The sequence below is a fragment of the Canis lupus genome, chromosome 14, assembly GCF_011100685.1.
Source record: "Canis lupus familiaris isolate Mischka breed German Shepherd chromosome 14, alternate assembly UU_Cfam_GSD_1.0, whole genome shotgun sequence".
NCBI lineage: Eukaryota > Metazoa > Chordata > Mammalia > Carnivora > Canidae > Canis > Canis lupus.
The window spans coordinates 41066197-41088405 of NC_049235.1; the positions used below are offsets into that span (position 1 = coordinate 41066197).

General features: G+C 43.1%; 1 protein-coding gene across 2 annotated transcripts in view; it reads right to left on the bottom strand.

Annotated features, from left to right (window-relative positions):
* The window catches only part of JAZF1 (JAZF zinc finger 1), a 336143-nt gene that overhangs the window by 30292 nt on the left and 283642 nt on the right, over window positions 1-22209 (bottom strand). For both annotated transcript variants that reach the window (XM_038557196.1, XM_038557197.1), the window contains exon 3: window positions 19669-19865. In XM_038557196.1, coding sequence (XP_038413124.1) covers window positions 19669-19865 — 197 coding nt within the window. The remainder of the gene's footprint in view (window positions 1-19668; window positions 19866-22209) is intronic.

Here is a 22209-nt window from a genome sequence, read left to right on the forward strand (position 1 = left end):
CCATGCCGGGAACCCGATGCAGGACTCGATCCCAGGACTCCAGGATTGTGCCCTGGGCCAAAGCCAGGCGCTAAACCGCTGAGCCACCCAGGAACCAGGGATCCATATTTTTAGAGTGTTCCCGGGTCACTGGGGAAATTTGGGGGAACTACTGCAATATAGTCTCTCATGACAGAGGTAGTCAGTGATTTAAGATCATGTCTTGGTTCTGAGAAAGAGAGTCCTTGACTGTATATTGCCCCTGAAAACCTGTTTCTGCCCCCACCAGGCCCAGGAAATGGCACCACCACCCACTCAGCTGCTGTGGCAAAGAACCTAGGAGTTGCTCCTGCCTTTCCTTTTCCATCCCCTTTAACTCCTGTAGGCTTTACCTCCAAACACCCCAAGTCCCTCTGCACATCTACCCTGTGCCCTGGTTCTATCACTGCCACCTCTACTGGAAGGCTGCAATAGATACCAAACTGCCCTTTCGCCATACTTAACCCTGTCCCCCAACAGTCATTCAGCAGTCAGAATCCTCTTTTAAAAATGTAAGGGAGGGAAAAAATATATATATATGTAGGGGAGGGGAATCCCTGGGTGGCTCAGCGGTTTAGCGCCTGCCTTTGGCCCAGGGTATGATCCTGGAGTCCTGGGTCAAGTCCCACGTCGGACTCCCTGCATGGAGCCTGCTTTTCCCTCTTCCTATGTCTCTGCCTCTCTCTCTCTCTCTCTGTGTGCGCGTGTCTCTCATGAATAAATAAATAAAATCTTTAAAAAAAAAAATATAAGGGAAACCATGACATTCCTCTGTTGTGAAATCCCCCTGTGGCTTCCCGTTGTACTTCGAAAAAAGGGCAAATTACTGATAACTGGGCATTTTTCCCCCTCCCTACCCATCTGAACCATACACCCTCTTTCTTTTTCTTCATCTGAGATGTACCGATTCTTAAAACTCAGAGACACTAATCACTGCCTCCAAGAAGTCCTCTGTGACTCCTCCCTCCAAGGTTGGGCTAGGTGTCCCTTCCTTCTATGTGCTCTATGGAGGAACTTAGCATCCTGTGTGGGCTTCATCATCTGTCTCTTCCACACTTGTCTCTGGGCTCCCTGAGGATGGGGGTGATGGATTTTATCTGGACACATGTCTGGCACATGGTAGGTGCTCAAATGTTTGCTCTGTGTATTAACAAGAATACCTCTCCTAGTTATTCCTGGAAAATAGTCATCCTCGAGGCAGAGGATGTACTGGTCTGAAGGGCACACCCATCAATCACATTTCATATCCACAGAGGAGAGCAACCAGGAGCGTGCTCTGGAGAAAGGCAGACCTGGGTCAAGATCCAGGTGCTGAAATTTACTAACTGTGTGCCCTTGGACAAGTTACTTAACATCTCTGACCTTTCAGTTTCCTTTCAAATATAAAATGGGGATGTGAAAAATGTGCTTAGCAAAGAACACAGCACATTTTAGGTGTCCCTACACAGTGACTAACATTGTTATTCTCCCCCCACCCTTTTTTTTTTTTTGAAAGTAGGCTCCACGCCCAGCGTGGAGCTCAACACAGGGCTTGAACTCACGACCCTGAGCTGAGGTCAAGAGTCGGATGCTTAATTGACCGAGTCCCCCAGGAGCACCTAACACTGTTATTTTCATTCTTCCAGGTGGGTGCACCACAGGCTAATGCTTCTTGCCAAGCTGGGTTAGGGGCCAGGGGATGTTTCTTCAGCCCATTTTCAGAACTATTTTATTCCATAAGTCATATCTCCTCATTTGTTTTCCTCCTTAAATGATCTCTGTTTCAACGAAATTTCTGGGGCGCCTGGCTGGTGTAGTTACCAGACCATGTGGCTCTTGATCTTAGGGTCATGAGTTTGAGTCTCACATTTGGTGTAGAGATTATGTAAAACAAAAACAAAAAAACCCACATCATTTCTGAAAAGAACAGTCTACAGGCAATAGAGTTCAGTCATCTGATGCCACTCTACTCAGGGGGGGACTCTGACAGGAGACTCAGGACACACTTTCTCCCCTTTCTCCCTGCAGCGGGCACGTTTCCACCGTCCAGGGTCACTAACAGTATTGTCATCGCAACTGCCAATACTTCGCTGAGCACCCGAAGTGGAAGGAACACTCGATTAAAAGCCTGAACCCTTCTTCTTTCTCTCTCAGGGTGTCTTGCCAGCCGTTTCTTAAAACGTCGGGTATTAAACTGCTTTTATCTCACTAATTAATAATTAGCTTCGGCAAGCAAGAAAGTGAGAGGCACAGCTGGATCCCTCTTAGAAACAAATTGGAACCAGAAAATCCCAGGTAGCGTACTGGGTGGAAAAGGCAAGGAGATGGCAAGGCTGTCGCAGATGCCAATGAAGCAGGAATCACCAGCCGGGGTCTCTTGCCTCGGCCGGCGGCGTCGGTGGGCGAGTTCCCATTCCCCTTCCCGGAGGGAGGGCCCCGCGCGGGTGTGGACGGCAGGTCTCCACAATGGGCCTCTATCCTCGAAGGCCCTTAAAGACTTGAGGCGCTCTGTTCTACTCCGGCTTTGTAGCTTGGAAATCCCGGCGAGTGATGACTTTATGGGTTCGTACGGTCTAGACAAGAGGGTTACTCTGGTGAACTCGCTCCTCGGGGAGGCTGCGGGGAAAGCTCCCCTACGACCAATTCCCGCTCGGGAGGGCAGGCTACCCCAGGACGCCGGCCTTCGGCAGGGGCTGCGGCGGAAGCCCGTACTCCCAGCTTTGTCACCGACCACGTTTATTTTCTTCCCTGTCAAAACAAGGACAGGAAAGCGGGACAAGAGCCCTAGTGAGAAAAACCAACTCAAGGTAACCAGGGAGGACAGAGAAGGAAGGCTGCCCTGAGCCCTGACGGGAAGGGGGGGCTTTCTGGAAGAAACAGGGGATGACGGACCGAGCCTCTGTCTGCTTTACGTCTTCCACGTGAGTTACGTCCGCTTTCTCCACATCTGCAGGTCTTTGGAAGAGGGTGTGTGAAGACACCGTGGTCTGGATGGGGTACGGGGGTAAAACGCTAACCCAAATTCCTTAGCCGTGGTGCTAACACCCAGAGGAACTCCCAACTATTTTCACCTCCGGTTTTACGGGACCGGTAGAGGTAGGGGCTGGATGTGCTCCTGCCATACTTGCAAGAAATCATTTTCACCTGCCCCAGGACCGAGCCCAGAGAAAACACCTGTCTAGAAAGCTTAGGACTCTGGTTAGCTAACTCTCTGGGAGGGAAGAACAGGCTTCTGTGAAGCGAAATCCAGGCCTGGACCCAAACAAGTTCTCGTAGGAGAGTATCTTCCCCAGAAGTCCTTCCAGACCACGTCTGCCCCACTCAGGGGCCGTCTCTGCTCTCTGGGCCCCTCCCTGCCCTGCCCTCCTGTCATCTGGCACAGATACAGTTTTCTGATACCATATTTGTTGTGACACGTTTTCTTTTCCTTCCCATTGAGTTGCTTAGGGTAAAGACGCTTTCTTTCCCACCAGGACTTCATCTTCACAGACCCGAGGATGGTCTTGCATACTAAGTGCTTAGTTACTCCCTAGGACGGATCATTGATTAAACCAAGGAGAAACTTCTAGCACCACTCCTGCCCCCAGCCCCAAAATAAAACAAATAGAGAAAAAAACCTGTTTCTTCCTCTGTGGCTGGGCTCTGGTAAAGAAGCTCGTGTTTGTTCTGGGGATGGGAGTCTGGGAACGTTCTGGGATCTGCAGGCCCGGAAGGAATTGCACGGCCACGGTCTGATGAGGTCTCATGAATGGAGGACTCTGAATCTAACACAACTGCCTATGAACACACACTTGGTATTGTGTAGTGGCTGGAGTGTGACGGAGAGGGAAAGCACAAGAGTGGAAACAGGAAGTGTGGATTTTGTTTTGACCCAATTTGGCTACAGGAGCTTGAGCCTGTCACTACACTCCATGAGCCTGTAACACTGTCGTTCAAATTTTCTGATCATGATCCAGTGAAAAATGACATTTTACATCACAACACAGAAAACGACACACGTGAGCACAAAACAAAGTTTCCCCCAGACAATATGTACACTGACTGAATGGGAGGCACCCTATTTTCTTTCTTTGTTTTTTTATGCTTGTGATAAACTTAAAATTACAACAGCCGAGATGATGGCTGCCTAGGTCTGATGCTGTGTTTTATGCCATGCTGGCCTGCCTCCTATGCTTTCCTCGGCCGGGCGGAGTTTGGGGCAGAAGCGCACCTCCTAATTTCAGGGGTGTCAAGGAACAACGACTTACATAATAAAATCATTGCATCACTCACCTGCCACTCTCTTCCAAGAACTCTCTCCCATGGGGTGAAGGAGAGAATGGAGCTGCTCTCCCATCTTAGACCATCATTTTACTATTTTTGTAAAGTTTGTTTATTTATTTATTTTAAAGATTTTATTTATTCATGAGAGACACACACACACACAGAGAAGCAGAGACATGGGCAGAGAAAGAAGCAGGCCCCCGCAGGGAGCCTGATGTGGGACTTGATCCCGGGACTCTGGGACCATGCCCTGAGCCTAAGGCAGACACTCAACCACTGAGCCACCCAGGCATGCCAGGTTTATTTATTTAAATAATCTCTACACTCAACATGGGACTGGTACTCAAGATCCCGAGGTCAAGAGCTACATGCTCTTCTGACTGAGCCCACCATGCGCCCCTCTGACCATCATCTTACAGGGAGCAAGAACTGGAATGGAGCCTCTTCCACCCAAGCTCTAGAATCTCTGTCCTTTCTCAGCAACAAGCACTGACGGTTTGGGGCCGCCCCCATTTTAAGACATTTACTTTAACCAATTCATCTTTGTCAGTCTCCAGTTCTTTTGACTATTCCAAAGACATCTGTACTGAGCACAAAAGACCAGGAAGATGAATATGTGAGGCCATTCAGAGTACTTCAGAGACAGGCACTGTGAACTGTTTTCTTCATAATTGTATTACCACTGACCTCGATCCCCTTGGGTCAAGCCAGGGATAAGGCAAATCTTTAAGAACCTTATCTGGCCCTGTGTGTTTACCACAGCTTCTCCAACTCTTTCCTGAGAGATCTCAAGGGGACTATGCTACCTGTTGTTTGACATTCAGCTAGCATCAAGGGCATGGGTCATGGTCCTAGGATGTCTGGCCCACATGGGAATGAGGCCCAACACCTGAGACTTAGTAACACTATGCTGTGGTCACCTGAACTAACTTCAAGCCAGAGTTCCATATGGTAAGCATCACGAACCGAAGGGAAGACAGTTTACTACAAGACTGGAAAGAACCAGCATGCAGAGCTGATTCTGTTTCATATCTTTCTCTGTCAATGAGAAAAACCAATGACAACTATTAATTGGGCCCCTAAGTAACAATATGGTTTATTATGTTAATAAATTCAGGCCACTCAGAATGCTTTCTAGACATGAACCTGACATCGCTCTGAGGGAGCCATAAATTGCCATCTTCTGGAAGATGACAGAGGCAAAATGTTCTGAGAAAAATATCCACTCACTTCTCAGTCCTGTCATCTTTCCAAAATATACAATCACAATAGAAAATACAAAGTGAACAGAAATTCTGGGAGGCTGTGAGCTGCTATTTTTAAGAGTCACCGCTACCGTGAACATGAAGCTCCTTTCAAGTTTATATATAGCATAATTCATTTTTCAGTTTGCCCTCCTTGCTTGACAGAATCAAAGGGACGAGGCTTCTCACTGCCACATCGATAGCTCAAGGGCTTCCACGTGACAAAGGATGAGCTTTCTAGTCCTGGCAAGCCTTCCTCTTCTGATGATGCCAGGAAACAGATCTTTGTTGAGAAGTGAAAAAAGGGAGAAAAAAATAAATCCATTTTGGAATATTACTGACTCATTTTAGGAAGCATGGCTTTATAGATCATTTTACACATGTGTTAACTGGATTCTACTAACTTTTAATTTGCTGTGTACTTGCCAAGTACCACGTATTAATTGCCAATGGTGTATGTATGCTTCTGTAATGCTAACTTTATGTAGTTATCCCAGAACCTCTGATTTAAATTCTGAAAAGAATTTTAAAATCCCAATTTTTATATTTGCAATTACTTTATAGTTTCATTTTTATGGTGTTAGTTCCCAAAGGGGGCTTATTCATCTCCCAGGGCGAAAAAAAAACAAAAACAAAAAACACACAGCCCTCGGGGCTGTGGTGCGTTGTTCACAGGTGGTGGTAGGAACCCATCTAGCCTGTCACAACCAACCCCAGACCAGGCCCCTTTGGCAGCTCACTCGCAACTGAGCTGCAATGTTTTAATTTTATGCTTTTAAAAGTTAATGATTTGTCAAGTTTTGTTAGTCTTAATAATTTCTTTTAGGTGCAACATAGGATATTCTAAATCACACACATGTATTACTGAAACCAAGCGGCTTTAAATCAAGAATTTTTTTCAAAGACTATTTCCCTGGGATGCCTGGGTGGCAGGCACAGTGGTTGAGCATCTGCATTTGACTCAGGGCATGATCCCAGAGTCCCAGGACAGTGTCCTGCACTGGGCTCCCTATGGAGAGCCTGCTTCTCTTCCCTCTGCCTATGTCTCTGACTCTCCCTCTCTCTCTCTCTGTGTCTCTCATGAATAAATAAAATCTTAAGAAAAAGTTTTTCTTTAAAAAATTTTTAAAGTTTTTTTCACTGACATTTCCCTTTAATGGCAGTGAAATACTGTCCATCACATCTGAGTGCTCTGCCAAAATAAACTTTATCAAGTTGAATTTTAGGGAGACATTTTTTTCCCTCATGTCATGAGAGTTTCAACACAATAATGGCCCAGAACTTTATGTAATTTTAGAAAGTAGTCATCTAAGGGGATGGAATGGGGGCCTGTTCAAGATACAGGATCATGATTGTGTCCCAAAAACATCATCCAGAATGGAGTGACTGGCATTGGTCTTCATGTCTGTGAGTGCCTGGGAGTTCAGCTAAAATAATGCCTCAGGGTTCTGCCCTGAACATAGCAGCCAATGAAAAGCACATTGAGGTCCTTTCCACCCCCGTATTTAAGGTTCTATGCAATTGTTTTCCAGTCAAACTTTGCCACTGACATTTTAACTATGCAGTTACATAGCCTATAGAGAGCTTGAGAGTTCTCACACATAAAACACCTTTTTCACTATTTGCTACAAGAGAAATCTGCTTTACACATGTTTTTTTCTTATTATGACGATTTTGAAAAATGTATTTTGTTTTTTTTTTTTAAGATTTTATTTATTTATTCATGAGAAACAGAGAGAGAGGCAGAGACACAGGCAGAGGGAGAAGCAGGCTCCATGCAGGGAGCCCGATGTGTGACTCGATCCCAGTACTGTGGAATCAAGCCCTGAGCCAAAGGCAGATGCTCAACTGCTGAGTCACCCAGGGATCCCAAAATTTATCTATTTTTTTAAAAGATTTTATTTATTTATTCATGAAAGAGAGAGAGAGAGAGGCAGAGACACAGGCAGAGGGAGAAGCAGGCCCCATGCAGGGAGCCTGATGTGGGACTCCAGGATCACACCCTGGGCCAAAGGCAGACGCCAAACCGCTGAGCCACCCAGGGATTCCCAAATGTATCTATTTTGAAACTAAAAACTCCCCCCAGACCCAGGCTGTACAGAGACATCTTAGCAGGTAGACAATAGCAGGCACTGTCCAGCTACTTTATCCACTTTATTCCAAATTATCTGATGAGAGGAAAAACAGTTTCTCTGAGTGACTTGTTCTCTGGCCTGTAATCATCTGGAACACCTTGGCTGCCTATTTTGCCTTTAGAGGAAAAAAAAAAAGTAATAATTGAGTGACTATGTAGAAAACATAGCACATCATGGCATAGTTAAATCTCAAATTCCTACACAGTTGTCCCTCAACCAACTTCAGTTTCTTAGGGATGATTTTTGATGTGTGTTTCATGCCAAATGTTTCCATGCCAAAAAAGGTCTGAACTGGCTAGGTTTTAACAAACAACTTATTGAGCCCAGTGGAGTGGGAAACACATCTTCAATCTGATAAGATCAAGCCAACTCATTGCTGGTCTGATGGATATAAATTTAACACCAGCAACCAGTTTTCCAAGGAGGAACTATGTAAGCTCGCTGGCCAACAAGAAACCTCTCCATCTCTGGCACCGCAGAGGATCCAACTGCCTAACTTTCTCCCTTCCTGTCAGATACTGCTTCCTTTTCAGTGCATTTCCAAGAAGTCTGTACAAACCCCTGGGACAGGAGCAGGGGAGATTCTGTACCTGGATTGTCTTTTTTAGCAAGAACAAATTAGCTTAAAGCTTTCACATTTTTCTGCAGGTTCTGTCTTTAATGCTGTGCAGCTGGATGTGCCCGGGGTTTTTATTCCGAAAACTAGACCCACATGGAAAAGACATTAAAATAAGTTTGCTGCTGTGATACCTGTGAAGATGAAAGGGCTTCTCTGATTTTAATATGCTATATTTTAGGTGGGAGGGAAAAGAAAAGCCTTCTTTGGAAACAGATATTTGGCCGGGCTACGAATTCATCAGGTGTTAAATCCCCACCACCTTCGCGGTCGAGGGGTAAGGGAGCACTGCGTGTCTGTTTGTTTATCCATGTTTCCAGGGAAATCTGCACGGTTTTCCAGGCTTACTGTCCGTTGCTCTCTTTAGCACTCACACTGCAGCTCTGAAACTTGCTTTCAAAGAAAAATTATTGAGAGGTGTGCACTGATGGGTGCTGGCTTGCGAGTGAGCTCTGGACTGCCTTCCTTTTTGGGGGTGGGGTAGGGGGACTGGGGGAGCAGCACAGTCTGAACGTGTGCCCTTTAAAATAACTTTATCTTGTGATCTTTCCTGATATTTTTTTGGCCAGTGCAGAGACTCCTGCTGGGACAAAGAAAAAGCAACACGGATGGAGAGCCAAAGCCTTGCCACGAACTCTTTCTAGCACGAGGCGAAACAGACTGTCAAGACTTTTAAGATTTCTTGTGGGAATTCTTAACAGTGGACGTATTATTTTTATTGAGCTTGATTAAACAACACAGTTAATAGCGGAGATGAAATTGAGGTTTATAACTAGGTGTGCATGGTTCAGCAAGGTATTGCTAACATGGGAGGCCTCAAAACTATTTTCATTAGAAGGTAAATTATAGATATCTCTGTCACTGCAAATACCACAGCTGAAGAGAAGCTGCTATTGAGTGTCTGCCCATGATAGAAACTGGGTTTATGGAGTTTCAGAGGATAAAACTGAGCCGCTTTTTCTTTCCTGAAAAATTCTCAACATAATGAAGCATTCACTCTTTATCTCATGGGAAGCAAAATGTTTTGGATATTGGAAGATCCGGATGCTAGAATTTTCTATCCCGGATCCTTTTAGTCATTAATCAATTCTAACTGCAGCCTAAGACCAAGCATTTGGCAACTAGCATTTCTTTGTCCTTATCTTCCTCCCTCCTTTTATTTCTCCATTTAGGATGTATTGCAATTGTTTCTTTTGACCACACTATTGATTCCTCAATGTTCCTAAGAAAGCTGAGAATAAGGATTACACTTACTATCTGTCTTCAATGGAGAGGAAATTCCAGAGATTTTCGTATTCGAACGACCGCATGTATTTACTTCCTTTGCTCTTAAATGGATTGTTTACAGCAGAGGAAACACTATTTGCTCACTCAAGGATGGGTGGAAGTTGGGGCCTCCTGTTCCTCATTTCTGCGTTGGCCACCAATTCTTTTTGAACTGAGGCAAGTACATATACAATGCAACGCACAGATCTCGAGTGTATAACTGATAGGTCTGATAAATGTATCCCTTTGTGTAACCGACATCTCGCTCAAGATATGAAATATATCATGCCAGAAAGTTCTTCTGTGTACATTCCCCTCTCTCCACTCTCCTTGAGTCAACTGGTGTTCTCATTTCTGTCAACACAAATTGGTTTGCCTGTACTTGCATTTCTTGTTTTGTTTTTTATGATTTTATTTATTTGAGAGAGACAGCATGAGGGGGTGAGAGGGTAGGGCAAAAGGAGAGGGAGAAGCATTTATCTGAGGGGGGGGTGGAGAACAAGTGGAAGGAGTGCAGGGGAGGAGCCAAAGGGAGAGGGGAAGCAGGTCCCCCTGCTGAGCAGGGAGCCTGACGTGGGACTCCATCCCAGGACCTTGAGATCGTGACCTGAACCGAAGGCAGGTGCTTAACTGACAGAGCCACCCAGGTGCCCCTGTACTTGAATTTCCTATGAACTCTTTTGTGTCTGCTTCTGCTCAGTGTAAGGTTTTTTTTGTTTTTTGTTTTTTTTGAGATTCATCCACATTTTCTGGTATAACATTACTTTGTTCCAAAAAAAAAACCAAAAAACCAAAAAAACAAACCATTACTTTGTTCCTTTTTATTGCTAAATCTGTATTTCACTGTATGGACAGATCATGATTTGTTTATCCATTCACCTAACAAGAGAATTAACAGTTCAGAGTTATTGTGAATACAGCGGCTCTGTACATCCTTCTACTTGTCTTTTGTGGGCATGTTTCCATTACCCTTGGGTAAAGTCCTGACATGGAACTGCCACACTGATGTCACTGATTTTTGGAGCCCTGAAGAAGCTCTGTGATCTCAGCAGGTTTCAACCCTCCTTGTCTGGGTGGAGGAGCAGCGACATCTGATGCTTTCTGCCCTCCTCAGAGCAGCTTTGAGGGTGTCCTCGGCCCTTGACAGGAAGGAGGGCTGGAGTTTCCAAGATATGGCAGTCAAAATTCACCAGATCCTCAAAACCTTGAGATGGTCTTTATGTGGCCCTAGTACCTAGATATATTTTATGAGTGAAATGTTTAGTTCTGCTACATCATAACGGGCTCTGAACACATAAAAGAACCTCAATGTAGGTGAGGCAAAGGAGTGCCCCCTCCCTCCGACCACAGTGGTGGTTGGGCCTGTGTGGTCACACCCTTCACAAGAGAGGGGACAGGGGATCCTTGGGTGGCTCAGTGGTTTAGCGCCTGCCTTCGGCCCAGGGTGTGATCCTGGGGCCCCGGGATCGAGTCCCATTTCGGGCTCCCTGCATGGAGCCTGCTTCTCCCTCCACTTGTGTCTCTGCCTCTCTCTGTGTGTGTCTCTCATGAATAAGAAATAAAATCTTTTTTTTTTTAATTTTTTAAATTTATTTATGACAGTCACACACACACAGAGAGAGAGAGGCAGAGACACAGGCAGAGGGAGAAGCAGGCTCCATGCACCGGGAGCCCGACATGGGATTCAATCCCGGGTCTCCAGGATCGCGCCCTGGGCCAAAGGCAGGCGCCAAACCACTGCGCCACCCAGGGATCCCAAAATAAAATCTTAAAAAAAACCAAAACACAAAAACGAGGGGGACAGAGCTTGTAAGGAGCGCATGTATTTGTTAGAAACATTCAATCTTTCACTTTCACAGTGCTTTGAATTTCCACAATTAAAAGTGTTGTTATTATTACATTTACTAAAATAACAAAAGAAGATATAAAGATCTGTGAACTGGCCAACTCTATACTCCTACCACCCCTGGTCACAAAGTGGTTATCTTAAATGTGTCCCCGTATTAATAACACATAGTGTCATTTTTGTTTTCAGATAGGACCCCCTCCCCCGCCACCCGCCAACCTTTCTTTAGAAAATGTGCCTCTACCCAGAGCAGGTCATTAGCAAATACCACCTGTAATGCACATTCCTGGAACCAGCCTTTTCTGAGGTTAGTGCAGACCAAAAATAAACACGCACGAGTGGTCCTGGCCAGGGCTGGCAAAATTCTGTCTGCCTGAAAGGGCAGGATTCAGTTAAGAGCAAAAAGTGTTTTCTTTGTTTTGAACGTGCTACTCAGCTACTTCAAGAAACCCTAACTAACCTGCCAGCGTCAGCCATTCCTACCACTGCCAGCCGACAGTTCCCGAACATACGGGGCTCCTTTACCGCTGCAGAGTGTCTTAGGCAGAGTAGAGCCCTTCCAAGGCCAATGTCCTTTCTGAACTGGTGGTTTCAGTAGAGGTGGTGTTAACACAAGTGGTTCTTTCTGTCCCTCTCTCTATTTCGTTCATCTTCACGGTGAGGTAGGATTGCCTCCAATGTGCAGAAAAGATACTGAGACTTGGAAGAATTTAAGGCCAAGTCTCTCTCCAGTAGCAGAATCAAGATTTGGATTCAGATCCTTCTGATGCTTAAGGCTTCCCCTACCCCCCTTTACTTCTATGCTCCCAGAGTTTTGAAAGGTGACCCAGAAAACCCCAGATTCACTAACATCTTTTGTTAATATCCAGGTCTGATTACTAATTCCCTAAACTGACATTCCATAACGATCATGGAATATAAAACTGCCCCAAGTCACGTTCCCACTGGTCTCACCTTATTCCAACTCCTTTGGAATTTATATTTGCCTTACAATATCTAAGACATTTTATAGGTGTGAATATACAACTTGTAACTGTGCGAAAACAGCACAGAGGAAATGATGCTGTATGTATCTCTCTTGTTTTACTAATCACCCATCCTGATAATGTAGGCCATCTGTGTCTATGTCACATTCATTATGTGTCTGTCCTACATGTGTATAACTGGCTTCTACTAAAAGATATAAATTCTAATCCATAAGGGCTATGCCTTATGCAGACTACCCATAATACCTGGCACAGAACCTATAAAAAAATGGATACTCAGTAAATTATGGCAAATGCAAAGATGCCCAATCCTAGTGCTGTGGAAAGCAGTGGCTATGCCATTTGGAAACCACTTGAACTTGGGCAAGTTATCATTTAAGTGAGGCTCAATTTATTTTGTCTTCAAGTGGGGTTAATGATGGTGAGTGTGAATGCTTTTGTGCATTAAGTGCTATGAAGATATAATCTATTATTATTACAGATCACCATTGATTTGATTGTTTTCTTCCAGTCAAGAAAAGAGTTTTGTTTAGGAAGGTTTCTTAGAAGTTGTGCAGTTACAGAAAAATAATTGAAATGCTGCATTGTTGTTGCCATCCTTACTCTACCAACATTTTGAGAGGCAAGAGGAGATGAAAAACAAGTAGCCACCTAAGATGGTGAAGGAAGCAGAACTAGCCATAAGATTGGAGCATGACCCTTGGGAAGCAGGACAAAGGTTTTACGAGTCAATCAAAAAAGAAGATGAAAGAACAATGACTAGAGCAAATTAGTATATAAACAAAGAAGCAAAGAAACCGTGGACCAGGAAAGGGTGTGTTAGTGACTCCGAACATAATGGAAGCCAGATAATACAGCAACATCTTGTCATTCTCCAGCAACAAGAAGGTACCTTTATGCGAAAAGGGAAATGTAAATCGAGGCCATTTTCTTAATAGGAAGATTTTGGGGGATGTTTCTTAGGTATGGTCTAAATATTGAACTCTTGAGGGAAGAACCTGTGAGAAAAAACAAACCATGGCTTCAGGAATTTATAAATATGTCATGAAATTCAGTCATGCTGAAATATTTTGCTTTTCTTTTCTTATGTTCCACCATAAAACAGAATAGGATTTCTCTCCTTGAGGTTTCTCCTTCTATTTCATCCTCCGCCTTGGATGGGTGTGGGGAGGTATGCTGGTTTAGACCTAACCTTAGTTATCTTTCTCTGAGATTTTCTACTTCTACTAAGCTTACTTATGTTTATTTTGTCTTCTAAAAATAAAAAAGGCATGGGGGGGTAGGGAGAGTCCACCTCAACTCCATTTAGATAGTTTCAAAATGTCAAGCAAAATTTTATCAGTTGTATAAAGTCTGTATTGTAGAAAAATTAATACTTTTAAGAAGACTTGTTGTGGATCAGTAACTCCTGGAAATTTCAAAATCTTATAACCTGAACAACTTATTGCAAAAGCCATAAAGGAATGTTAAGGGTCTACTGTAAGGCCAAATAGCAGGAGACACAGCAATATGAAGTGAAATAACACAACATAAAAACTCAAATTATGCATTAATAGATATTATCTGTGACTTCACAGTCATTATAGGGAACCTAAACAAGAAAACAAAAAAATTGGTTTAATTTCCTTGGGTGCCTTTCTCTGGTTTAATATTTGAATTTCTCCCCTTCTGAGTGGGCCAAAAAATATATATACAAATATTTTCCAGGAGAGACTATGCAATATGCTATTATAACCAGAAATCCAGCCAACTCTTTCTGTGGCTTCTCCATTAAGACATAAGTGAGCATCTGTTCAGTCCCATTGGACCCATCTCTGGAGTCCTAGCAAGTAGACTACTGTAACCTTTCTCCAGGTAAGGTGGAAATATGTTAACCCAAGCAAGAAAACACATGGCTATGACAACTAGACTGATCACGTTTTAAAACAGTGCTTTTCCAACTCAGGCTATAGGTTAGAATTATCTGGTTTTTAAAAACTCCCAGTGCCTAAGCCCCATCCACTAACTGAATCAGAGTTTCAGGGATGGAGCCCAAGCAAAAAGTGGCTTAAAAATATTCCAGGTTGGGGTGGTGGTGCCTGGGGCTCAAGGGTTAAACATCCAACTCTTGATTTCAGCTCAGGTCATGATCTCAGGGTCATGTGATGGAGTGCTGCATTAGGCCCTGCACTGGGCATGGAGCCTGCTTAACATTCTCTTTCTCTCCCTCTGCCCCTCCCTCTGTGTGCTCACGTATGCACATGCTCTCTTCTCTCTCTCAAATAAATAAATAAATAAATAAATCTTTAAAAAAAAATCCTCCATGTTGGGGTGCCTAGCTGACTCAGTTGGTAAAGCATGCAACTCTTTTTTTTTTTTTTAAGATTTTATTTATTCATGAGAGACACAGAAAGAGAGGCAGAAACACAAGCAGAGGGAGGAGAAGCAGGCTCCATGCAAGGAGCCCAATGTGGGACTCGATCCTGGGAATCTGGGATCATGCCCTGAGCCAAAGGCAGACCCTCAACCGCTGAGCCACCTAGGCGTCCCTGCATGCAACTCTTGATATCTGGGTCGTGAGTTTGAGCCCCATGTATGGTGTAGAGTTCACTTAAAACAAATCAAAACAGAACTTCCAGGTGATTTTGATTTCAGCCTGATGGAGAATCACTCTTTTAAGAGATTCATTGGCAAATATAGGTGTGGGGATCAGAGTGGGGGGAGGAATTACTTTCTTAACTAATTAATCTACAGGCACTGATAACCAATATAATATGCTAACCCAGGCCTTTCCTAGAGGATAATCCTTCCTCTTCCAGAAAAGATAATTAAATTAATTTGAAGAAAATAAATTCATTAAACTGTTTTTTTTGGACGGCATGGGGCCATCCTGTCTAGATCTTTTGGTTATATGCACTAAACACTAATTTCAGTTATAAAAGTAAAACAGATTCATCTTAGTAAATGGGAGAAAAGAGAATGGAGAAAATAACGCCCTTTTCCCTATCATATTAAGGCAACCACAGTTAGCTCTTTTGGAGTAAAAAATAAAATTGGGATCACGCTGCACGTGTGGTTTTGTAACCCAATAATGTGAATAACTTTCCGTGTCATTACATAGTCACCTATAACATTGCTGCGAATGACTGCAAAGCAATCCAATATTCGAAATGGCCATTATTTATTGGTGACTGAGGTTTGCTTTCGGTTTATTCACAGACACAGTTAGGAAGGACCCTGATCCCTTGAATAACAAAGTAATGTTAATCCATTAACTACTGAAAGGATAAACCTGGTATAATGGTAAAGAGGCAGCGGGGGGGGGGGGGGGGGGGGGGGGGGGGGGGTAAGGTGGGGGTACTGATAGGTAGCATTTGTCAATTCGATTGGTGTAAAGACTCCCACTAAGGCCAATTTCAAGGTAATCCTTCTAACAACTGGTTGGCAAACAGGGGCATTTAATAACTGGCTCTCAGGAATCAGCTCCAGCTCATCCTTAAAGAAAACCTCGGCTAAGTGGTTGGCTCTCCACTTCTAATATGCTATTTGGACAGCAGGGTGGGAAGTCTGAGAATGGAAGTGAACCAGAGTTCCAGTTATCTTAACATTCTGTTGGATTTTGGGTTTGGAGTTGTCTAATTGGTAACTGGAGCAGCTAGATGGCTGAAGGTCTAATAAGAATTTTCTAAAAAAGGTCCTAATGTGGAAAGTGCAAGGAAAACTGCACTACTGGAAGACCACATTTTTTTTTGAATAGACAGACATGGGGCTTTGTGAAGTTAACCTTATTAAAGGCCTCTATTTCTTTAATCTGTATATGGAAATAAGAATGTTGTCTCAGTGCAGCTGGTGTTGGGATTAAAAGCATTATACGTCCAGAATATGAAAGCATATAATATAGTAAATACTCTACAAACGTTAGTTGTCTTTCCCCCTTAGGAATTATACCCTAGATGTTACTACTTCTGAAGAGAAGGGTATGAATTCTTTTGACATTTTGTTTGCAGGGAATTTAATGAAGTTGATCTTTTTTAAAATTTTATTTTAAAGATTTATTTATTTGAGAGAGAGAGAGAGAGGAGGGTGGAAGGGCAGAGGGAGAGGGAGAAGCAAACTCCTCAGTGAGCAGGGAGCCCAACACAGGACTCAATCCCAGGACCCTGGATTACGACTGGAGCTGAAGGCAGACCCCCACACGACTGAGCCACTCAGGCACCCTGAGGTTGATCTTTAAATTACATAGCTTTATCATTAAACCAGGGGATGGCAAACTATGGCCTGTGAGCCAAATCTGGTCTATTTTTATAAATAAAGTTTTACAAAAACTTTTAGTTTTGAAGGAACACACCATGCTTATTCATTTATGGAGTTCTACAGCTGCTTTCATGCTATAATGGCAGGATTGAGTCGCTGAATCGGAGACCCTCTGGCCTACAAAGCATGAAATATTTACTATTTGATCCTTTACAGAAAAGGTTTGCCAACTCATGATTTAAACCATTCTAATCTTTCCTTAAGTGAATACTTTCTTTCATAGACACACACACACATATTTAATATATATAATAAAAAATACATATATACTTAAAACAAAACTACTTAGGATAGAAAATGAAAAAGCTAAGGTAAGAAGATTCTCCTAGGATTTAGAAATTTCAAAGTAAATATTAAGTCCAAGAAGACCTAAGAAATATTTGAAACTCCAGGAGGAAGCGGAGCTCTAAGTCAGTCAAGATGGTATATTTTAAAGAATATTTTATAAATGAGATTTTCTACAAGAGGACTATTACTTCTGGACTTGGAATATACCTTAAATGTGGAACTTGGAAGAGTGAATTTAGGAGGTAGAAACTTGGAATATTATTTATAACTTGGCAATGAAAAGTGAACGAAACCACATTAGTCAGGCAAAATAAGCTGATCTCTCTAACTACAGGTAAAATAACATTTCGAACATTGAAAAATGTACACAATCAAAATGGTACAGGGTAGGGGTTTAAGCAACCACTTCCCCTAATTTTTGATGTTTACATGGAACGTTCTTCAAGCAGCAAATAAGTTACCAATGATCCTGACAGACTGAAAATGATACATCTTTCCCACAACATAAATTAATTCTCTCAGTGGGAAATTGTTAAAATAGGCAAGGTGTCAGAACGATTTCTTTATGTCTGAAGGAAAGGAAATGATTCCATTTCTTCCAAACATTCTTACATGAAAAATAATAAACTCTCACTTTTAAACTGTGTTCATGGGGTTCTATGGCACCCGTTACTAATTGGGGCAGTCATGGTTATCTGGTTTTGGCCATGAGTCAGTCCATATTAAGTCCGGTATAAAACACTCTCCAGTACAGAACTGCCCCCATAATTCATATTATATATGGATAAATAATCACAGAAATACCCAGAAAAGAGGACCACAGAGTTACACTACGTTCTCATAGCACTCCTTAGATTTACATAGCAAATATTACACAAAGATCCTGGAAAGTAAATCTTCACAGAATAAAATGTAAGGGAAATATGGTGGCCTACCTAAAGGAATGGACAAATGCCCAACACAAATGAGCCAATTCACCATTTACAGGCAAGTGACGCTGATTCTCTTCTTGAAGCAACTAGTTGAAAACCACAGACCACAGAGATGAACATTTATTGAATGCTGGGTGTATACAAATGCCCTCACATTTAACTCACAGAAAAATCCATATATTGGGTATCATTAGTGATCTGTAAAGGGAGAAGTACAGATAGAACTCTGATCGGCTTGTCTCGCACACCGGTCCTATCTCCAAAGTGCCTAATCCTGACAAGACATAGGCTGTCTATCAGCCTTGAGTCCCCCAAACTGCCCTTAGAAAGCAGGTCCCCTAATGAAAGTCAACTAAGTTTGAGAAACTTACTAAATCCTTCCCTCGGAGAATAACAATACATATTAAAGCCCTGCATTAAAGAAATCAGTTTACTTTGATTTAACCCATCACTTTCCCCATCTTATTAGGGAATCCCTTTCCCTCCAAACTACGATTTTGTGAAGTAAATATTCTGAAACACAACTTGAGAAATACTACTGTCGTCCTCTCCCTTGATGAGAGATGGCTGAAAGAGAGATCTACAAACTGTCAGAGAAAATCAACTTTTTAACCACAGTCACGGGAGTGATCCTATAGAGAGGATGGTGTGATTCTAGATGGCTTTTCTTTGCTCTCAGGATCAACCCACGGTGCCCTGGTTTCTGCCGACTGCCCTGGCCTCACCTCACACTAGTTAGCTGGCCTCTTTCTATACCTGAGACCTGCCAGGCTCCTCCTCAGAGAGCTTCTGCAAAATGTCCCCTGGTGGGATGTTCCTCCTTCCCCTCTTTACCTGCTTAAGTCCTATTTATCTTCTGGGGAAAACCTTTCCTGAATTTCCGTCTGGATACTCTCCTATCACTGAGTTCTATATAGCACTTGTCATGGTTATAAGATTCCGTTTATTTAATGCCTGTCTAAACTCCCGACTGTGGGGAGGGGAAATAAATTCCCTGCTTCTCAGATGGCAGAAAGAAGAGGGATCTTTCCAGGCTCCTTTGACTGTCTTTACTCATTCCTGCCCATGGAGGAGCAACAACTTAACTGGGGAGAAGGGGCCGTGCATGCTCATCTCAGGGCGTGCGGTGCACTCGCATCTGCTTGGCATCCGTGTGAAAGGGCAGTTTGGGAAATAAGCTGAATTCAGGGAAAACATACTAAAAGAAGCCCAATGGTTATGAATCCAAGTTCCATTCTGCATTTTGGCTTTATTCACTAATAAAGTTGATTTTGATCTTTCCTCTGGCTGCTGTTTACTTTTTCAGTTGCTTCTACGTTTGGGAGGGGAAGACTCTTTTAAGAGTGTGCATGTTGGTCCTCCTAGAATACCAACATCTTCCACGAAGCCTAACCTCTTTCAGGCAAACAGGAGGCACTCAGAATTTTTTTTGACATTATGGAAAATGGTAGAATGAACCCCTATGTACTCATCACCCAGAGCCAATGATAATCAACACATAGCAATCTTGTTTCATCTACTCTCCCATCTGACTGAAGGGAATTCACTCCAGGCTCACAAATGGTAAAGGCTCAAAAAATATCTATAAAACCATTATCACGTACAGACTATATACAATAATTTGTAAATATTTCTTCAATGATAGATGACTATATTGACAAACTCTACAGAGACCAGTAAAGGAACAAAGATGGGTCTGAACCATCACCTGTCCCCAGCCCCCTTCTACCCCCAGCATGTCACACCCACACAGGTGCTATCCCTCCCTCACCTGGAAAATGCTAAGGGGCTGAGCCACTTACCTGTGGGAGTGCTGCTCCGGAATGATGAGGAGGGGGTGATGGGTGGGGTCACGGGAGGAGTAAGGCTTCCACTGCTGTGGCGTGGTGGAGTGGACACATTCCCTCGGGACACTGAGCTGGACAAGGTCAGTGAGAGCTTCGGCTGAATCTTCTTCTTCAGGGACTCCTGCTCTCGACGGGCGGCATCTGTCATGAATCTGAAGCAACAAAGGAAAGTAAGTAACTGGGACCATCTATGCAGCATGAGGGATGATGACTTTACCCCGAGTTCGACAGATACCCCACCCAGGGAAGGGGACATGTTCACAATCTCAAAGACTCACAACAGATTCCCTTTTCCTCTGGGATAAATTATCCTCTAGCTCACCGTCTTCAGGTTCCTCACAGGTAAGGCCCCATTTCTTCCTGACACGAACCCTCCTCGTACACACAGAGACCATGTTTATATCCTCTGGAGTGCCTTGGGTTAGAAGACCTCTCTAGGGGCACCTGGGTGGTTCAGTGGCTGAGCATCTGCCTTGGGCTCAGGTTGTGATCCCGGGGTCCTGGGATCAAGTCCTGCATCAGGCTCCCTGCAGGAGCCTTCTTCTCTCTCTGCCTATGTCTCTGCCCCTCTCTGTGTCTTTCATGAATAAACAAATAAAATCTTAAAAAAAAAAAAAAAGACAACTTCCTTTCTCTTGGAAGGTCCTCTCTTTTCTTTCAATTCATAGAAAGCCCACCCATTCTCAAAGTTCCCCAGCAGTCCCAGGTGGAAAGAGCTTCCTTCATCTGTGGCTTGGTACTATTTATTGTTCGTACTGCTTCACTGCCACTTAACATATATGGCCTCCTGAAAACGGATCCTTTTTGTCTTGCTCCCAATCCTCATATTGTTATTGAGATCTTAAAAATTTTTCTTGGCAAACCGAAGGTCTTGTCTCCCTAACCATTAGCCAAAAGGAAAGGACACAAGTCCCCATGATTGCTGCTAGCACACTGCCAAGTCTATCTCAGTAAACATTTACAGAATGAGTAAATCTGCCCAGATTCAAGAAGGAAAGAGAGCAGTACAGGGAGAAAGATCATTGCTAAAGACTGGTTTATGTTGTGATTTTATAACTCCTAAAGGGAAAAGCGACTTTTCCTCATGATTTCACTTTGGAAACTTCAAAGTTATCCCTTCAACACTTCTCTTATGTTTGTAACATTTGATCTGTTCTTTTCTGTTTTAACATGTCATAAATTCGTGTAATATAACATTCAAAATAATCCATGGCATGATAGCTTTCACCTAAAGAGCAAATCTTTTTTTCAGACATTATACAATCTTTTTCTTAAGAAGGCTCCGTGCCCAACATGGGGCTTGAACTCATAGGCCTAAAATCAAGAGTCGCATGTTCTACTGACTGAGCCAGTGGGGCCAGCAAACTTTTTTTTTGTATTATTGACAGGCAGGCTTTTCAGCTGCATTTTTGAAAACTGTGACAGAAAGCGTGAATAGGCTGCCTGAAAGGATTTAGGGAATAAAACAGGCACCCATGCCCACTGCCTTGGCTAAAAGGTCATAAGCATGCCCCTCAAGTCTTCTTCCTTGTCCCTAACCCCCATCATTACATTCTATCTTAATACAACTCTTCATTAATTCCATTGTACTTAAACATGGTTACGACCCAACCCATTTCATGTTCTGTCTAAAAATTTCCTAGTATTTGTCTTCATTATGCTAGGAAGTTTTAGAAGTCAATAAATAGATAGTTCCAATGCCTGGTAAAAAGCTTAGCCAAATACCCAATGAAACAATATTACAATATTGTTACAGTGTCTTAAAATGTCTACTCTTACACTTGGAACATGGATGGCACATTTCTTGAATGGCTTCTGCAATACGATCTAGATATATAATCAACCAGATGTTTATGAAGAACTGAACGGTAATAAAGCTAGGTGCTTTGTCTTGGGCTCTTAGGTTTTATGCTACAAGATGGTGAAGGTTTAAAAACAAGAAAAGAACAATGCAAAACAGAATTGTTAGCACCTGGTAGCCAGGTATTCATTTACTTTCAGATGCAAAGTTGGCTCTATGTTCTTAAAACTGCTTCCCCAGCTCCCCCACCCCCACCCCTTCCAAACTTCTATTCAAATTATGGAATCTAAGAGAAAAGCAAAGAACTAGTGCTTTCTTCTATTATTTTAAGTAGAATTACTAACTCGCACAGTACCAAGCTTCTCCAATTGGGCTACATGGTACATGTGGAGTGGGTAAAACCACAGAATAGATACATTGCTTTTTCCAGAAAAACCAAGGGCTCTCAATATAGGTAATTCAAGTCAGTTTTTTTGTTTTGCTTTAAAGTAAGCTCTTTTGGGGATCCCTGGGTGGCTCAGTGGTTTAGCGCCTGCCTTTGGCCCAGGGCGTGATCCTGGAGTCCCGGTATCGGTATCGAGTCCCACATTCAGGCTCCCTGCATGGAGCCTGCTTCTCCCTCTGCCTGTGTCTCTGCTTCTCTCTATGTCTCTCAGGAATAAATAAATAAATAATCTTAAAAAAAAAAAAACATA